Here is a 16,252-nt window from a genome sequence, read left to right as displayed (position 1 = left end):
CAGATTCCACTTCATTCACCTGAAGTTCTATAAGGGTAGATAAAGTCATAAAACTCAGGTTTTGGCTTCTGTTGACTGTATTGAGGTTTATAAGGTAGAAAACCATGCTTAGACCAGAAAATCATCTTGAACAAATGGGGAGACATCCTAGCATGGCTGCCAGGAAGTTTACCTCTTTCCTCTTCTTCTAATATTAAATGGTGGGTCCTGTCTCTGAATTCTTATACCCAGCTCTCTTCAAACTATCACCCTAAAATAATTTTAAGGGTTTTCTTTAAAATTATATAGCTGTGCTTCTTAATACTAAAATCAAATGATTAATTTAAATGATCTAATGAGATGTTACTTAAAAATTAAATATTTTGTGTATGTTGAGAATCTGCAAACATTTTTAACTTTGTAAAGAAAACAAAAATATTGAATTCTCCAATTTTTAAATTGCTTGAAAATGAGCTGCTTCTTAAAATTACCTTGTGAAACACATTTTCTTCAGAAAAAGGACTTGTGAAAATGTGTGATCATTTCCAGATTTTGTAAGACTCATAAATTCCTTTTTTTATTTATTTGTCAGAGGTAAAAAGTGCCTGGTGCTTACACACATGATAAACAGTAGAGTTGGTAACAGGACCGTTGGTTTAGCATTCTCTAAAAATCAGCAGCTAGAACAGTGCTGTTTCAGAGACCTTCTGGGGGAGTTGTAAGTAGATATGAATTATAAGAGTTTTAAAATATTTAACATTTCTTAATCAGATGCTTTTAAAAATGTCTAATATTTTCCTTTGAACTATTATTACTTTCAAACATTTTAGTTTGTGTAAGAACTCCTTTTTTCTCTGTTTTGTAAAAGAAAGCTGAAGTGGTTATGGTTTTGTGAACTGATGTTACATAATTTATTTTTCTTGACACATTAAATATATATATATAATGATGTAATTTATACTTGTTTGTAGAAAAAAATTATGTAACAGTCCATTAAACTCTGTGTATTTTGAATTACTGATACTATTTATGCTCTTACTTGAAACACTTTTAAGCTTTAAGACGTAAGGTCTGGGGTTGTGGCTCAGTGGTAGAGTGCTTGCCTAGCATGTGTGAGTCACTGGGTTTGATTCTCAGCACCACATATAAATAAATGAGTGAAATAAAGCTCTATCAACATCTAAAAAATACTAAAAAATACATAAATAAAAAGACATAAAGTTCAAATTACAGTGAGCATTTCAATAAACAATGATAGATAAATTACACTTATCTAGGGTTTTAACTTCTATGAAGTATAATCAGTCTTTTGAAATACTCACAAAACCCCTATCAAGCAGACTTTAAATGTTTTCTTCATTTAACAGCAGTAAATAAAGTGAGATTCAGAGATATTAAATTTCTAAACAGAAATTCAAACTAGAATTAAACCTTTTGATTCCTAGGTGGGCATTCTTTGCCCTATAGTATCCCGGCATGGGCCTCTCTGTATTAACAATCCTCTAGATAATACATAAAAACTGTATTTAGTCAAATTTACCTTTTTTTTTTTTCCTAAGAACCTGAACACAAAACTGTTAAAGTGGACTTTGAATGGAATATTAATTATTAGCCTGTGCTTTGAATGAGAGGGTTGCCTGTGGAAATTCTCACTGTTTTGGTGCATAATTTATATACAAATTTGCTAAACTGAAAAATTTAACCGAATTCATCTATTTGCTTGTAGAACTGTACTCCTGCACTAATGAATGTGCAAAAACCTTTGGTAGTGCTGAGGATCAAACCCAGGGTCTTGCACATGCTAGGCAAGTGCTCTATCACTGGGTAACATCGCCAGCCCCATGTGTGATAAAACATAATTCTTTTATTAAGCACTACTCTAGACCCATTCCTAAAAATAGATGTGTGGTATTATGTAATAGTAGATGGATGTGAAAATGTGGGGTTTCTTGTGCATAAATTTTTGGTATAAAATACCTGAGAGGCTGGGGTTGTGGCTCAGTGGTAGAACGCTTGCCTAATATGTGTGAGGTATTGGGTTTTATTCTCAGCGCCACATATAAATAAATGAATTAAATGAAAGTCTATCAACATTTAAAAAATTTTTTAAAAACCTTTGAACAGTCCAAATGCTCCCGTTAGTTAAAACTGCAAATGGTTTTTGATGAAACGTTGATGACTTAAAAAATAGGATTAAGAAAAAGTGAGCTAATTTTGTTTTATGCTCTAGTATATCTTATATCTTAAGACATAGCTGGTTATTATTTTTAAAAGTCTTCTAATAAGAAGTGATGTGGTTAAGTTTAAAGCTGAGGCAAAAGGATTGCCAATCCAAGGCCCATCTCACCAAGTTAACTAGTCCTTTTTAAAAAAAAAAGATGACAGAGGATGTAGTTCAGAGGTGGAACACCCTGAGTTTAATCCCCAGAACTGGAAAAATGAAAGTTAAGTTTATGAAATTCTTAAATAATGAGGGAGAAGGAAGGAAGTAATTGTTTATACTTAGGAGAGATTCTAAATGTTCAAGTTATAAAATCACTTCAAATAAAGCATATCTAAAATCTGGAAAAGAATTAGTCCATAGAGTCAAAGTGGTTGTGTTTTATTAACACAAGGTGTTTCTAAATACCTTGTAGATATCCAACTTACACAACTGAAATAGCCAATAGAAATGAATACATGAAATTTATAGTTTCAAAATTTGCTCATGAAGAAAACATCACATTTAAGATTTATGTAAGTCAAAAGAGCAAAAATACCAATCTCACTTGATTTTAAAAATAATATAGATAATACCAAGTTACTCTCTGTTGCTAGTTAATTGTAGCTGAGCATACACTGAGGATTAACAACTAAACAAATTTATTTTTTCATGTAGTTCATGAGGTCAGATAATGAAGACTATAAATAGAATTAATAATGTCATTAGTAAGGAAGAGAAGAATATACCTCTTGGTATCTTTTTTATTCCCACTAAGCATATGTTCTTTATAAATCAAATTGCTGAGCCATATGAAATAAAGGTGAGCAATAGAATTGTTTAAAATGAATTCATTATACATTCAATATTAAAGAGTATAATATTCTATTTTCATGCTTGAAACAATTGCACGTTGGGCTGGGGTTATAGTTTGGTGGTAGAGGGCTTGCCTAGTATGTTCGATTCTCAGCACCTCATATAAATAAAGTTCATTAACAACTGAAAAAAGGAAGAACTGCACATTAATCATCAGAATTGTTTAGGTGACTTTTTATAGTAGAAAAAGTTACAAGACTAACTTTCAATGAAGTGTTTAGATGTTGTCCTATAACTATTTAACCCTGTCAGAGAAAAGTGGGTAGTAATTCAACAATACAATGGGATAGTTGATCTGTCAATCATACATACAGAGATGTACAATTTGCAACTCATTTTTCCTAAACTTTGTTAGTTTTGACACAACACTGTGCCTGATACCCATTTTCATTTTTCTGCTTCAGCTCGTTGTCATAGAATCACAGTTATGTGAATGATGATGTCCTGTTTGTTGGAATAACTTGTTTTTGTGACATGGTAGATCCCAGGCCCTCATGCATTCTAGGCAGATGCTCTGCCATTAACTACCATCTTCATCCCTGGTAACTAGTTTGTTAAGGGTTTTCACCTTTTGCTAAAATGTACTTCTGTTCAAACTTATATTTTGTCTTATAGGAATAGTGTAATCACGTGCTGCTATAGATGCCTGAATTGAACCAAAGTAGACTTTTTTCTACTAGGAGAAACTCTAGAAAACAGTGTAACTCTATTTTTCACCCCGCTCCGGTACGAGGGATTGAACTCAGGAGCACTTAACCTCTGAGTTGCATCCCCAGCCCTTACTGGTATTTTATTTAGAGACTCAGTCTCACTGAGTTGCCTCGGGCCTCACTAAGTTGCTGAGGCTGTCTTTGAACTCCTGAGCCTTATGCCTCAGCCTCCCAAGCCACTGGGATTACAGGCATGTGCCACTACCCCATTCTGAAAACAACAACAGAAATTTTTTTTCTTTTTTCTTTTTAATTTTACAGACTGCATTTTGGTTCATTGTACACAAATGGGTACAGCTTTCCATTTCTATGGTTGTGCACATTGTAGGTTCACACTGTTCATGTAATCATACATACCAAGGGTAATAATGTCTGTCTCAGTTTACTATCTTTCCTTCCCCCGCCCACTCCCATCCCATTTTCCTCTAACAACAACAAAATTTGATTAAACATGAAATAATGACCTATTGCATTTGCTTTTTTGGATTTGCTTTTAGAATTACTAAAGGTGATTTTCCAGTTTTCATACTGAGTTTGAAAGAAGTTGTTAACTATTTTCTTGAAGTGGACATAAATTATGAGTATCATCAAATTTATGAAAATAAGCAATGAGAAATCAAACAAATGATTAGTTTTACTTTAGAGAGGAGTTTTTAATTGTTTTGTAGTTTTGTTTTGTTTTTTTCCCCACAAGAAAAGGGGTAGAAAAAAATTTTAAAATACTTTAGGAGTAACATGTGAATGGTGAAATTTTGAGTTTAAAGATAGAAGGTCATGATCTTTTCATCAGATCATTATAAGGGGCTGGGGATGTAGCTCAGTAATAGAGCAATTGCCTAGCACGTGCAAGACCCTGGGTCCAACCTCTAGCACTTCAAAAGTTATTATAAATATATCTGATTTTTATTTTAGGATTAAAAAAATGAATGTTTTAGGATCTTAGCTGCTGTGTTTTGGTGTTCATAATAACAGGGCCACATCTATTTTACCAGAATTATGGTTCTTCAAAGTGTGTCTTTAATGGCTTCAATATGAAAGATCTATATTTGGACAAAATCTTTGCTGACTTGAAGCTGTATTGACCACCACAGCTGCTTGGCATGCGTATGTCTTTGTTTGTAGAACTACCAATTTCTTCAGGAAAGTTTTGTATAAATGAGATTAACTGAGTACTTTTTTTTATCATTTCTTTTTCTAGTTTCCAGGAAAGAATTACTGCAATGGATTTTTTTTTTTTTTTACAGTATTTATAACAGCTACCTTTCTATGAAATTGAAAGATAATGGTAGTTGGGAGGGCCCTGGGTAATAGTAAATTTAGGGTGTTTGAACCAGGAAGATGAAAACATAATTTACTTTTTAGAATAAGGTATTTTCCATTGTTTGAGAATATTCTCTACAGTGTCACATATCATGAAAGCTTGGTTCTAACGGTTTTCTTCCAACACTTCTTTTAGATACTATTTCAGAGAAAGCAATAAATTGCGCATCTTATTTGGATTCGTGTTGTTTTTTCTTTTTAATCTGCCACTCCAGAGTTTCATGATCTTGGGTTGGTGTTTTCACTAGTACTAGGCATGAACAGTAGTGGGTACATGTGCAGAATGTCACAGGAGACAGAAAATGGACCTTTGAAAATAAAATCCCTGGTTTAAAATCCAGATATGCATTTCAATATGACTGAGGACAAAGCTTTGCTCTTCAGCATTTGTTCCTTCTGTGAAATAGACACAGCAACTGCTCACCGAGTTGTCCTAATTCTTTTAATATATGCATAATCTCTTACCCATTTAGCTTAGTAATTTACTATTTATGTTTTTTGAGTGTTTCAGTAGCACTCATAGATTGATCAAACTAAAGGCACATAAAGAGAAGGGAAGAACAAGGTAACTTTGGGAACATTTTTGGTGTGTGTGTGGAACAGGGGATTGAACCCAGGGGTATTCTATCACTGAGCTACACCTCCAGCCCTTCTTTATTATTATTTTGAAACAGGGTCTATGGTGTTAAGGCTGGCCTCTAACTTGGAAATCCTCATGCCTCAGTCTCCCAAGTGGCTAGGATTACAAGCGTGCCCATCATGCCAGACTTACTTTTGGGACTTTTAAAAGTAAATGATCAATACTGTAAAATAATTTACTGTTGTTTCTTTGGATGCTGGAAGTGTATGTCTCCATTCAAAAGCTAGTGTAAGTGTTTAATAAACGTATGTTTGTGAATGTATGGCAAGACTTGAGTTTCTTCACTTGAATTCTTTCCCGTGTAAAGTTACCTATAATGTTATATACTTTTTTTTTTTAGTTAATGGTTTCTTTTTATTCATTTTTATTGTAAACAAATGGGATACATCTTGTTTCTCTGTACATGAAGTAGAGGCATACTGTTTTTGTAATCATACATTTATCTAGGGTAATAGTTTTTGATTCATTCTTTTATTTGCCCCCCACCCCTCCCACCCCTCTTATCCCTCTATATAGTCCTTCCTTCCTCCATTCTTGCCCCCCTCGCAACCCCCATTATGTGTCATCATCTGCTTATTAGCGAGATCATTTGTCCTTTAGTTTTTTGAGATTGGCTTATCTCACTTTGCATGATATTCTCCAGTTTCATCCATTTGCCTGCAAATGCCATAATTTTATTATTTTTTATGGCTGAGTAATATTCCATTGTATATATATACCACAGTTTCTTTATCCATTCATCTATTGAAGGGCATCTAGGTTGGTTCCACAATCTGGCTATTGTGAATTGAGCAGCTATGAACATTGATGTGGCTGCATCTCTGTAGTATGCTGATTTAAGTCCTTTGGGTATAGGACAAGGAATGGGATAGCTGGGTCAAATGGTTTCCATTCCAAGTTTTCTAAGGAATCTCCACACCGCTTTCCAGAGCGGCTGCACTAATTCTCAGCAATGTATGAGTGTACCTTTTTCCCCACATCCTCTCCAACACCTATTGTTGCTAGTATTGATAATAGCCTTTCTAATTGGGGTGAGATGGAATCTTAGTGTAGTTTTGATTTGCATTTCTCTTATTACTAAAGATGTTGAACATTTTTTCATGTATTTGTTGATTGCTTGTAGATCTTCTGTGAAGTGTCTGTTCATTTCCTTAGCCCATTTGTTGATTGGGTTATTTGTATTCTTGGTGTAGAGTTGTGTTGGGGTCTTAAGCCCCCTTGCTCTTCTCGACCAGCGACAAGGGAAGGGAACACTCCCCAACAAGGTCAGACTGGGATAGGTAAGGCCGACTGACCGCCTGCTCCCAGCCCTCTGTGCGGGGGACAATCAGACGCGTCAGGGAGACCCGTCACAGCAGGAACTCATTTATTGAGGAAATCACACAGCTTTTATGTAGGGTGGGGGCTAGGCGGGAACCAATCAGCTTAAAGGTCAGCAAGGCATGGGGTGTTCATGCAGGCTATATGGCAGCTGATCGCGGAACTATTGTTAACCAATCCCTGAAGGTGGTCCGATTAACTATTGAAACCGCCTTTGAGGCCTTGATCTTGCTCACTCGCCAGGGAGTAAGGAGTCAGCCTGAGTTAGTTAACGCGTCATTAGTTCCAACAGAGTTGTTTTGAGTTCTTTATATATTTTGGTAATTAATGCTCCATCTGAAGTATGCGTGGCAAAGACTTTCTCCCACTCTGTAGGCTCTCTCTTCACATTGCTGATAGTTTCCTTTGCTGAGAGAAAGCTATTTAATTTGAATCTATCCCAGTTGTTGATTCTTGCTTTTATTTCTTGTGCTATGGGAGTCCTGTTAAGGAAGTCTGATCCTAAGCCAACATATTGAAGATTTGAAACTACTTTTTCTTCTATAAGATGCAGGGTCTCTGGTCTGATTTCGAGATCCTTGATTCATTAATGTTATATACTTTTAAATGAATTAATTGCAATTTATAAATTGACCATCTTCACAAATAGCAACATAAAGTATATTAATTGCCAATGACTTGGAGAAAATATGTACAAAATAATCTGTTTGGCAGAGGGGTCACACTAAAGGTGTCAAGGTATTAGTAAATGGTAAGTAACTTCACAATAGATGGGAGGAAGAAGTGAAAACTGCTTTAATGTGACATAAATGTTAGGAATTCTGTTTGTCTATTTCTTATAAATTGCTTAAAGACAACCAAATTGTTGTAAAATCAGGGCCCAATGGTGAAAGGAAACTCATTTCATATTAAATACATCAAAAATTCTTTCCTAGCATGCTTTTAAGTAATTACATTTTTTTAAAATTTACAAAACATCTGAACACCTCAGTGTGTGTGTGTGTGTGTGTGTGTGTGTGTGTGTGTATGAGAGAAAGATCATTCAATCAACAATATTTTATTGAGCATCTTCTTTGTGCTAGGAAGTTCCTAGATGCTTCATGATACCCTTGGCACAGTGAACCCCAAGATCCATAGTCTGCTTTCCAGTTTGCCTGTTCATGTCTGCTCCATTTTATCAAAATGTTATTATGACCATTTCTTAACCTGTTAAGGCCTATTTTTACAGTAAATTATTTTAATAATATAGAATTTACTCAATATTAAAATATCGAATTTGAAAACTTCACCAGAAGATTTACATAAAAACAAAATTAAATGCATCAAAAATAATCTTTGATAAGCTACCCCAAAATGTGCTGTTGAATTTGATGTGAGACAACTAGAAAATGAAGGAACATTATAACTTCCAAGGAATTTGTACTCAAGGATGTGTACAAAGGCTTGCATATGATGTTCCCAATAGCATTATTCACAGTAGTCAAAAAGTGGAAACAATCCAAGTGTCTGTCATTTGTGAAATGAATAAAGTAAAATCTGACAGATTCATACAATGGCATATTATTAGGTAATAAAAAGTAACAAAGTATCCCTAGATACTACAGCATGGATGAAACTTAAAAGCATTGTGTCCACTGGAAGAAGCCACATACAAAAAGCACATACTGTATGATCTTATTTATATGAAATGTCCAAAAAAGCAAATATATAGAGATAAAAAGTACTTTAGTAGTTGCCTAAGGCTGGGTGGGTTAGGGTTAGAACAAAGATATTAGGAAAGAAAAAATGATCTTGGCTTACACAAATCACTTTATAAGAAATGTTAGCATGGAAGGAGCTTCAGAGGTCTTCTAGCACAGCCCTTTATTTTATAGATGAAAAAACAGAAGTGACCTTTATTTAGGAGATTAATTTAATTCAGGCATGAAGTAGTATCTCTGCTTTAATTTGCATTTTCCTAATAGATAACATTATCATCTTTTTTGTATATCTATTTGCATTTGGAAATACTAATGGAGAAAGTGTTTAAAACTTTTCCCCAATTTGTTATCAGAATATTTGTTTTCTTACTATTTTTGGTCTATTCTGGATATGTCTTTTTTTTTGGATATGTGACTTATATTTTCTTTCAGTCTGTGGCTTCTTTTCATCCTCTTAATAGGGTCTTCGACTGAATATTTGAAAACAATTTATCAAGATACATATACTATACACACACACACATACACACGCGCGCGCGCACACACACACACACATTTCTCCCTGCTGAATCTTTGAATTTTGCCTTTGTTGTCACTTGTTGCTTAACCCTTTGTCTCAAAGATTTTTTTCTCCTCTGTTTTCATCTAAACCTTTTGTACATTTGTTTAAGTCATAATCAACTTTAGGAACTACTTTAAATTTTAATATTTCTAAACTGTTTGTTACCATGTCCAAGTCATTCTTCTAGCTTGTTTTCGTCATAACTTGCAACAAGAAAATTACATTAGAAAGTTCATTTCAAAGAGTTTTCTTTCTTATTATGTTGTGACTATCATGCTTGAGTACGGCTTATCCTAGTGCACCTCTCCAGCATAGATTTAACACTTAACAGTGTGATGACTTAATAGTGTTTAATGGTTAACAGATTTTGTGTTTGCTTACTGAGATTGTGACTTGAAGCAGCTCTTGCTTTCGTCTTTCATCCTTTGGTTTACTGATCAACCAGTGTGCTTGCTTGGCTGATGCTGCATTCCCAGTACTTAATATGTGTGTGTACATATATTTTAATAATCAATTCTCATGTTTAGCTTTTTTTTTTTTTAACTTCCTTACCAACCACGCTTTTCAAAATTTAAAAAAAAAATTCAAGTAAGAACTTTTCAATTTGCATTTCCCTAATAGATAATGATATTGACTATCTTTCTTTTTTGTATGTGACTTCAGGGTAAAAGCTTCCTTGTTTTTTTTTTTTTTACATTTATTAGATTATTACATCAAGGAATATAATAAAATAATGGATAATTTTTCCAAATTTAGTTAGTAACTTTCTCCATGCATTTTCAGAACTAAGTATTCAACTTCTTGGAAAAGTAGAATCATATACAAAAGCCTTTATGATAAGGCTATTTTTACTTAATATTTATGTGCCCAGTCAAAGGGCAGGATCTGTGGTGGCACATGCATTTAAGCCCAGTTACTCAGGAAGCTGAGGCAGGAGGATCACAAACTTTGGACCAGTCCACGTAACTTAGCAAGACCCTATCTTAAATTTACAAAGAGGATGGGGATGTAGATCAGTGGTAGAGCACTTAAGTCTAGCATACTCAACACTCTGTATTCTATCCATTGTACTGCAAAAAGGAAAATGATCCAAGTTGTGCATGGTTATCTCTCCCATGTTTTTTTTTTTTTTTAATTAAAAATATTTTTAATTGTGTTAATCACATATTAACTTTTTTTTTTTTAAATTCACTCATTTCTTTTCACTTTCTTAAAATTGTGGCTCCATGATTATACATTCAAAAAAGTCGAATTTGAAAAATTCAAAATTGTGCATGTGGCTTATATTTGTGGCTCACATTATATTTCTTTTTATTTTTAAGATTAATTTTCCTATACTACATTGGCCCTTCTATATATATACATTTTTTTTGCATTATTTTTAATTTTTTTATTCTAATTAGTTACAAATGACAATATAATGCATTTATGGCCCTTCTCTATATCTTGTTATAAGACAGCAATGTACAAAAGAAGCTTTCAGTAGATGTTGAGTGTAGTTGCTGAGATTTATGACTTTGGAGCAGAAAGTTTTGCATAGAGTGCATGGCATCATAAATGAGCATTGAGATATGGTTTCAGGGTTTTGATTTGTTGAGGAAAATTATTTGGTAATTTCTATAACCATTTATGGAATATTGTTGGGTGCTATTCAAAATAGAATAGCAATTGTTAGAAATGGCAGAAATAAAACTTACTGCAGTTCCTCCAACTAGATAAGTATTCAGTTGATTTAGCCTCTCTGGTCGCCACTATTTGGACTCTTATTTTCTTGGCACCTGAGGAAATACCAGATAGGTATTTCATTACACACTGTTGCTTTATGTAGTATTGAGCATACATTGGGTGCCTACTCAGTGTATCTGCCTCACTGTATGTATTGCTTTCAAGTTGTTTTTTTTTTACTTGCTCATTTGTTAATTTTGTGACTCCTCTCTTGGTATGTCCCTTTTAATAGGGGCTCTCCTTTCTTCTTCTTGATATTTAACTTTCTCAATTGTGCATAAAGTAAACATTCCCCATGAAGGAAAACCCAAAGGCAAACTGAAATTGCAGCAACATTTATGGTACACATATGAGAAACTTAATTGTTAATCGACAGGCACAGTTTCTGTATCTTGGTCTGTGTGATGATTCTAGGGTGTGGTAAGGGCAGAAGAAGGAGGTGTGTGGAAATATATCACACTCCTAACATATTTGTGCATTTTCTGAACAAGTTATTTTTCATTAAAAAGCATAAGGGAGAACATGTTTTCCCCCTTTCATAAGGAAATTCCCACTTTGACAAAAGAAAGCAAAAAGACAAATTTAGAAAAGTTATTGGTAAACTTTTTGAGTTTTTTTAAAGACTTGTTACATCCACTTGTCCTGAGCTCTTGAATTTACCTGAACTTGATTCACCTATGTAGCAACCTTTGGGAAGTATCTAAGAACTCATGAAGTCCTCAAGAAGGTAGATTATTAACTCTAATCAAATACTGTAGGTAAAGCACTGTCCTAGACCAATGGTTCTCAAACTCTGCTGCATTTTAAAATCTCTGGGGGTAGATTTTAAAATCTCCACAAGACAAGTCAATTTCTGGAAGTTGGCCCTAGGCCTAGTTATCTAGCTTCTTAAACTCCCCAGGCAATTCCATAGTGCAGCCAGGTTTGAGGAACACTGTGCTAGATCATGAGTCTACATTACCCGTTGAACTCTTAGTGACCTGGTGATTCAGGATGTATTGTTCAATTTTGCACCTGAAGTTCTGGCAAGATTAAATGACCTGGTAACCAGTTAGTGCAACTCAGGCACCAACCAAGATCTCTCACTCAAGACCTTGAGTTCTGTCAATAACTCCTGATGATTAAGATGTAGATATTTTCCTTTTAATTGAAAATGTATATCTTAGGTTACCCTGTGCCTTGGTGGAATACTGTATGGTTGTCACCAGGAGATTATATGGTATGTATTTAGTGCACTGGGTACTTTTGTTTTCCCCTAGCATGCCATCCATATACCCCCAAGAATGGTTTTATATATGTATATAAAACCTAAAGTATTAAAAAAATAGATATTAGAATAATATTTTTCACCTTAGAAATTTTATAGTAGGCTCCCCATATCCATGGGCTCTGGATTTGTGGATTCAACCAACCTAAGCTATGGAACATGTATAGATTTCTGTTATTACTTCCTAAATAATATAGTATAAGAACTATTTACATAGCATTTGCATTGCAATACGTATTTATAAGCAATCTAGAGATAACTTACAGTAGAAGAGTGGGTGGGCAAGGTTATGGAAGGGACTTGATCGTCCATCCCAGAACCACTCTTTGCATAAACTGAGGAATGATGGTAACCTTTCAATTTACATAAATATGACATGCCATTTAAAAAAGATATTCTGAATATATAAGCAGAATAGGGAATGAAAACCAGGGTTTTGGTATTTAAAATGTTTTTAGGATAAGACTGGCATTTTGAAGCAATTTTCAAATAAATTACTTGATGAGAAGCTAAAGAATGGAGAATCATGTTATTTAGCATCTCACTAGTGGACTACCATGGTGAATATTAAGCTTTTCCTCACCAAAATTTAATTTTAGGAAATTTTAATTCCTTTATTGGAATATATATCTGTTTAAAAACAAGAGAATAAGACTTCTTAAAAAGTTACATGGCAAGTTAATTTGGAGGGTTCCTCCAGTGAAAGCCAAAGAAATCGGGGTGCTTTATGCTGCTCACTAGCTCAGTCTGCATGTGTGTGTACATATATGTATGTTTGTTAGTTTCTGTGTATATAAATGTACATATACTCAGACACATAAGTATGTGCATACATATATTTAGGTTAAGGTGATCAGAAGCTGGCCTTGTATCTATTAGAGATAGGAAATTATAATTATGAGTTAGAACAACTTGTAAGATATATTGCACCACATAGTGATTTTTCTTGTATATGTGAAAAGTATTGCAAAATAATTACTATTATCCATTTGTTAACATGGTTTAAGAAGACAAAGTATTTAAAGGACAATAAACAACTTGATTTAAGCTAAGCAATACCGGCTTTTGAGGTAAAATCTAAATGAAGTTAAAAGAATTCTGTTACTACCCACTTGACCCTTTTACTGCATGAATTAGAATACAGAGCAGGTTATGCTTTCTGGATGTGACAAATTACAACAAAAGCTCCCTCTACTCATGCAGAATTTATCCTTGGAGGCCTAGTGATAGAAAGAGATTCTGTTGTGTTCCTGCGCCTCACTTTACATAAATACTATGTTCCTAAAAGTATTAAGAGGGAAGAGTTTGAGCTGAGTGCAATATAACAAAACATTGTTGAAGAAATAATTGAGCATACTATGAAAAAGTTAATGTAGTAATCAAAACTATAAAAAATTGTATTCATGGATTCTCAAAAAATTTTCTGGAAGATCAGGTAATGTATATTGGAAACTGTGGTGCTTGAGGGGCTTCATGTGTGCTTTGCTGCAGTTACTTGGTTGTTTCTTTTTCTACCATAACATAAATGTGTCTTTGGATTTGCCCCACTTCATTTATACATTGATGGGTGTGATAGATCAACTATTTAAATATAGAGAATAATAAAAGAATTTAGAGTGATGAAATTTCATTTCCTCTTCCTTTTCTTTTCGTACTAGGGATTGAACCCTGGGCACTTTACCACTGACCTACATCCCCAACTCTTTTTATTCTTTTTATTTTGAGACAGGGTCTCACTAAATTACCCAGTCTGTCCTTAAACTTGGATCCTCCTTCCTCAGCCTCCTGAGTCTCTTGGATTAGGTGTGTGCCACTGCACCTGGCTAAAGTAGTGGGATTTCTATGTGTAAAACTTTAACTGTGGTCCACTTTATGCTTTGAATATAAACCTGTTGTTCTGTCACTGCAATTTATTTTTTAAATGGACATGTTTCTTCCTCTTTCTCTCTGATCCCTAATCTCTTCCCCCTCCCTAATCTCAGGGGAAACAGGATTACCTTTCTTCCCCACCTAGGCAGAGTTATCTGTCCCTGAATACACACCTACCAAAGGAACAAAGTAATCCAGATTTGGGGGATGGTACCAGAAGATGTCAGAAATGACTATCTCCCAAATTAGCAAGGGAATTATCCAGAGAACACGTGGAAGTAGTCTTTGAGTCACCTCTTTAAAAGTCCCCTGTTCTTGCTGATGTGCAGAATTACAGTCTTTGGGACAGGAGTCCCTGTGTTTTTCTTTTGCTAGCGAAACAGTAAACCTCCTTTTTCTTTTTCCTTTTTCTCAAAACTGTGTCCTCATTATTGGATTGGCCTCAGGGACAAGGACTGAGCTTTCAACAACAAAACAAGAAGGATTCTTAAGGTTGAAGAATAGAAAGAGGAAAGATTTTCACTGTTGGATTGAAGAGAAGTTATCCTATATAAGCAGCTTATGCCTGGAGCAGCAGATGCTTTAGAGCACAGGAAGTACATCAAATCACCTTCAACTCAAACTGAGGACTAGAGTTTATTGTAGAATAATGGTTCTCTAGTTTGCTGATTGCAAGGTGAGAGTTGGCCTGGGACTCAAGTGTCCATGGGAGTGGATCTGCTTCCAAGTTCACCCCAGTGACTGCTGGCCAGCCACAATAGTATATTTTATTTAACTCATTTACCAAGAATATTTTATATGCAATATACAAAAAAAACTAATAGGTATTTATTGTACCAAGTCTATAAAATAGAGTATTTTATACTGATAGCTTATCTTGATTCAGATGCTATATTTTTATTGAAAGAACTTCATTGGAATCATAAAATTTATGGTTGAAAAAATACATCCATATACTTGGGACTAATATACTTAAGAATGTTAGTTATTGAAAAATACTTGGGTTTTTAAATATAATTTAAAATAAGCCAAAAACGTAGTCCCTTAGTTACAGTAGTCCCATTTCAATTTCTGAATAGCCACATGACTACCACATTGGACAGCAGAGTCCTAGAAATTTGTCTGCAAAAGGAAGGAGGGAACTTGCAGAGTAGCTGAGGCAGGAGTATCACAAGTTCAAGGTTAGCCTTAGCAACTTAGTGAGACCTGACCCTGTCTCAAAATAAAAACTGAAAAGGACTGGGGATATAGTATAGTGATAAAGTGCCCTGGGTTCAATCCCCAGTACCAATAACAACAACAAAAATAATTTAAAAAAAAAATAATAAAATAAAAAAAGAAAAAGGTACTTGAAAGAACCAGGGAAATAGAAAATAAGATAATAAAAATCTGTGCATTGATTATGTGCATCCTGGGGAAAAAGATTTAACATCGACAGAAACAGGTATACTATATTCTCTATACCCATGAATTCCTCGGCTACAGGTTCATCCAGCAAAAATAATTGCATCTGCATTGAACACTGTAGACTTTCTTATTTTTCCCTAAGTAATGCAGTGTAATAATTGCACAGAATTTACATTATGGTAGATACTATAATAACCTAGAGATAAAATATGGGGGAGGATACACATAGATTATGTGCAAATACAAGCCATTTTATATAGGGACATAAGCACCTGTGGGTTTAGAAATCTGCAGGGGGTTCCTGGAACCAATTCCTGTGGGTCATGAAGGATGACTAATAAATGTGGCTTTGGATCACTGGTCAGGCTTAAGTGGAAGGGTGGCTGGGCAAAAAATGATGAATGGCTGGGGTAGGGACTTGGTATTGCATAAGTTGAAATGTAAAATAATTGAATATGGGAAACTAACTAGAGCTTTTCTGATTTTAGTTGGTCATCCTGTTCATTATTTTTTTCCTAGTGCCAAGGGAGAGAAAGGCCCATGAAAATGGAACCCTTTTTCCAGGCTTTCATTTCCTATGAGCCCCAGAGGAGACCCTTTCCTGAACAGGTCTAGAAATGTCTCTGGGTAGGAAGGACTAGGCATCCTGTCCCCATGGCTGTTTCCACCAACCATTT

General features: G+C 34.6%; 1 protein-coding gene across 9 annotated transcripts in view; it reads left to right on the top strand.

Annotated features, from left to right (window-relative positions):
- The window catches only part of COBLL1 (cordon-bleu WH2 repeat protein like 1), a 162,106-nt gene that overhangs the window by 73,701 nt on the left and 72,153 nt on the right, over window positions 1–16,252 (top strand). Inside the window, exon 1 of one of the 9 annotated variants that reach the window (XM_079134406.1) lies at window positions 399–697. The exons of the other annotated variants lie outside the window; for them this stretch is intronic. Coding sequence (XP_078990532.1) covers window positions 600–697 — 98 coding nt within the window. The 5' untranslated portion in view covers window positions 399–599. Of the gene's footprint in view, window positions 1–398; window positions 698–16,252 lie in introns of those variants that run through there. 9 annotated transcript variants of the gene reach the window in all.

The sequence above is a fragment of the Sciurus vulgaris genome (assembly GCF_902686455.1).
Source record: "Sciurus vulgaris genome assembly, chromosome: 3".
Taxonomy (NCBI): Eukaryota; Metazoa; Chordata; class Mammalia; order Rodentia; family Sciuridae; genus Sciurus; species Sciurus vulgaris.
The sequence above is the reverse complement of the archived record's forward strand: the minus strand, read 5'-3'. Positions and strand labels throughout refer to the sequence as shown.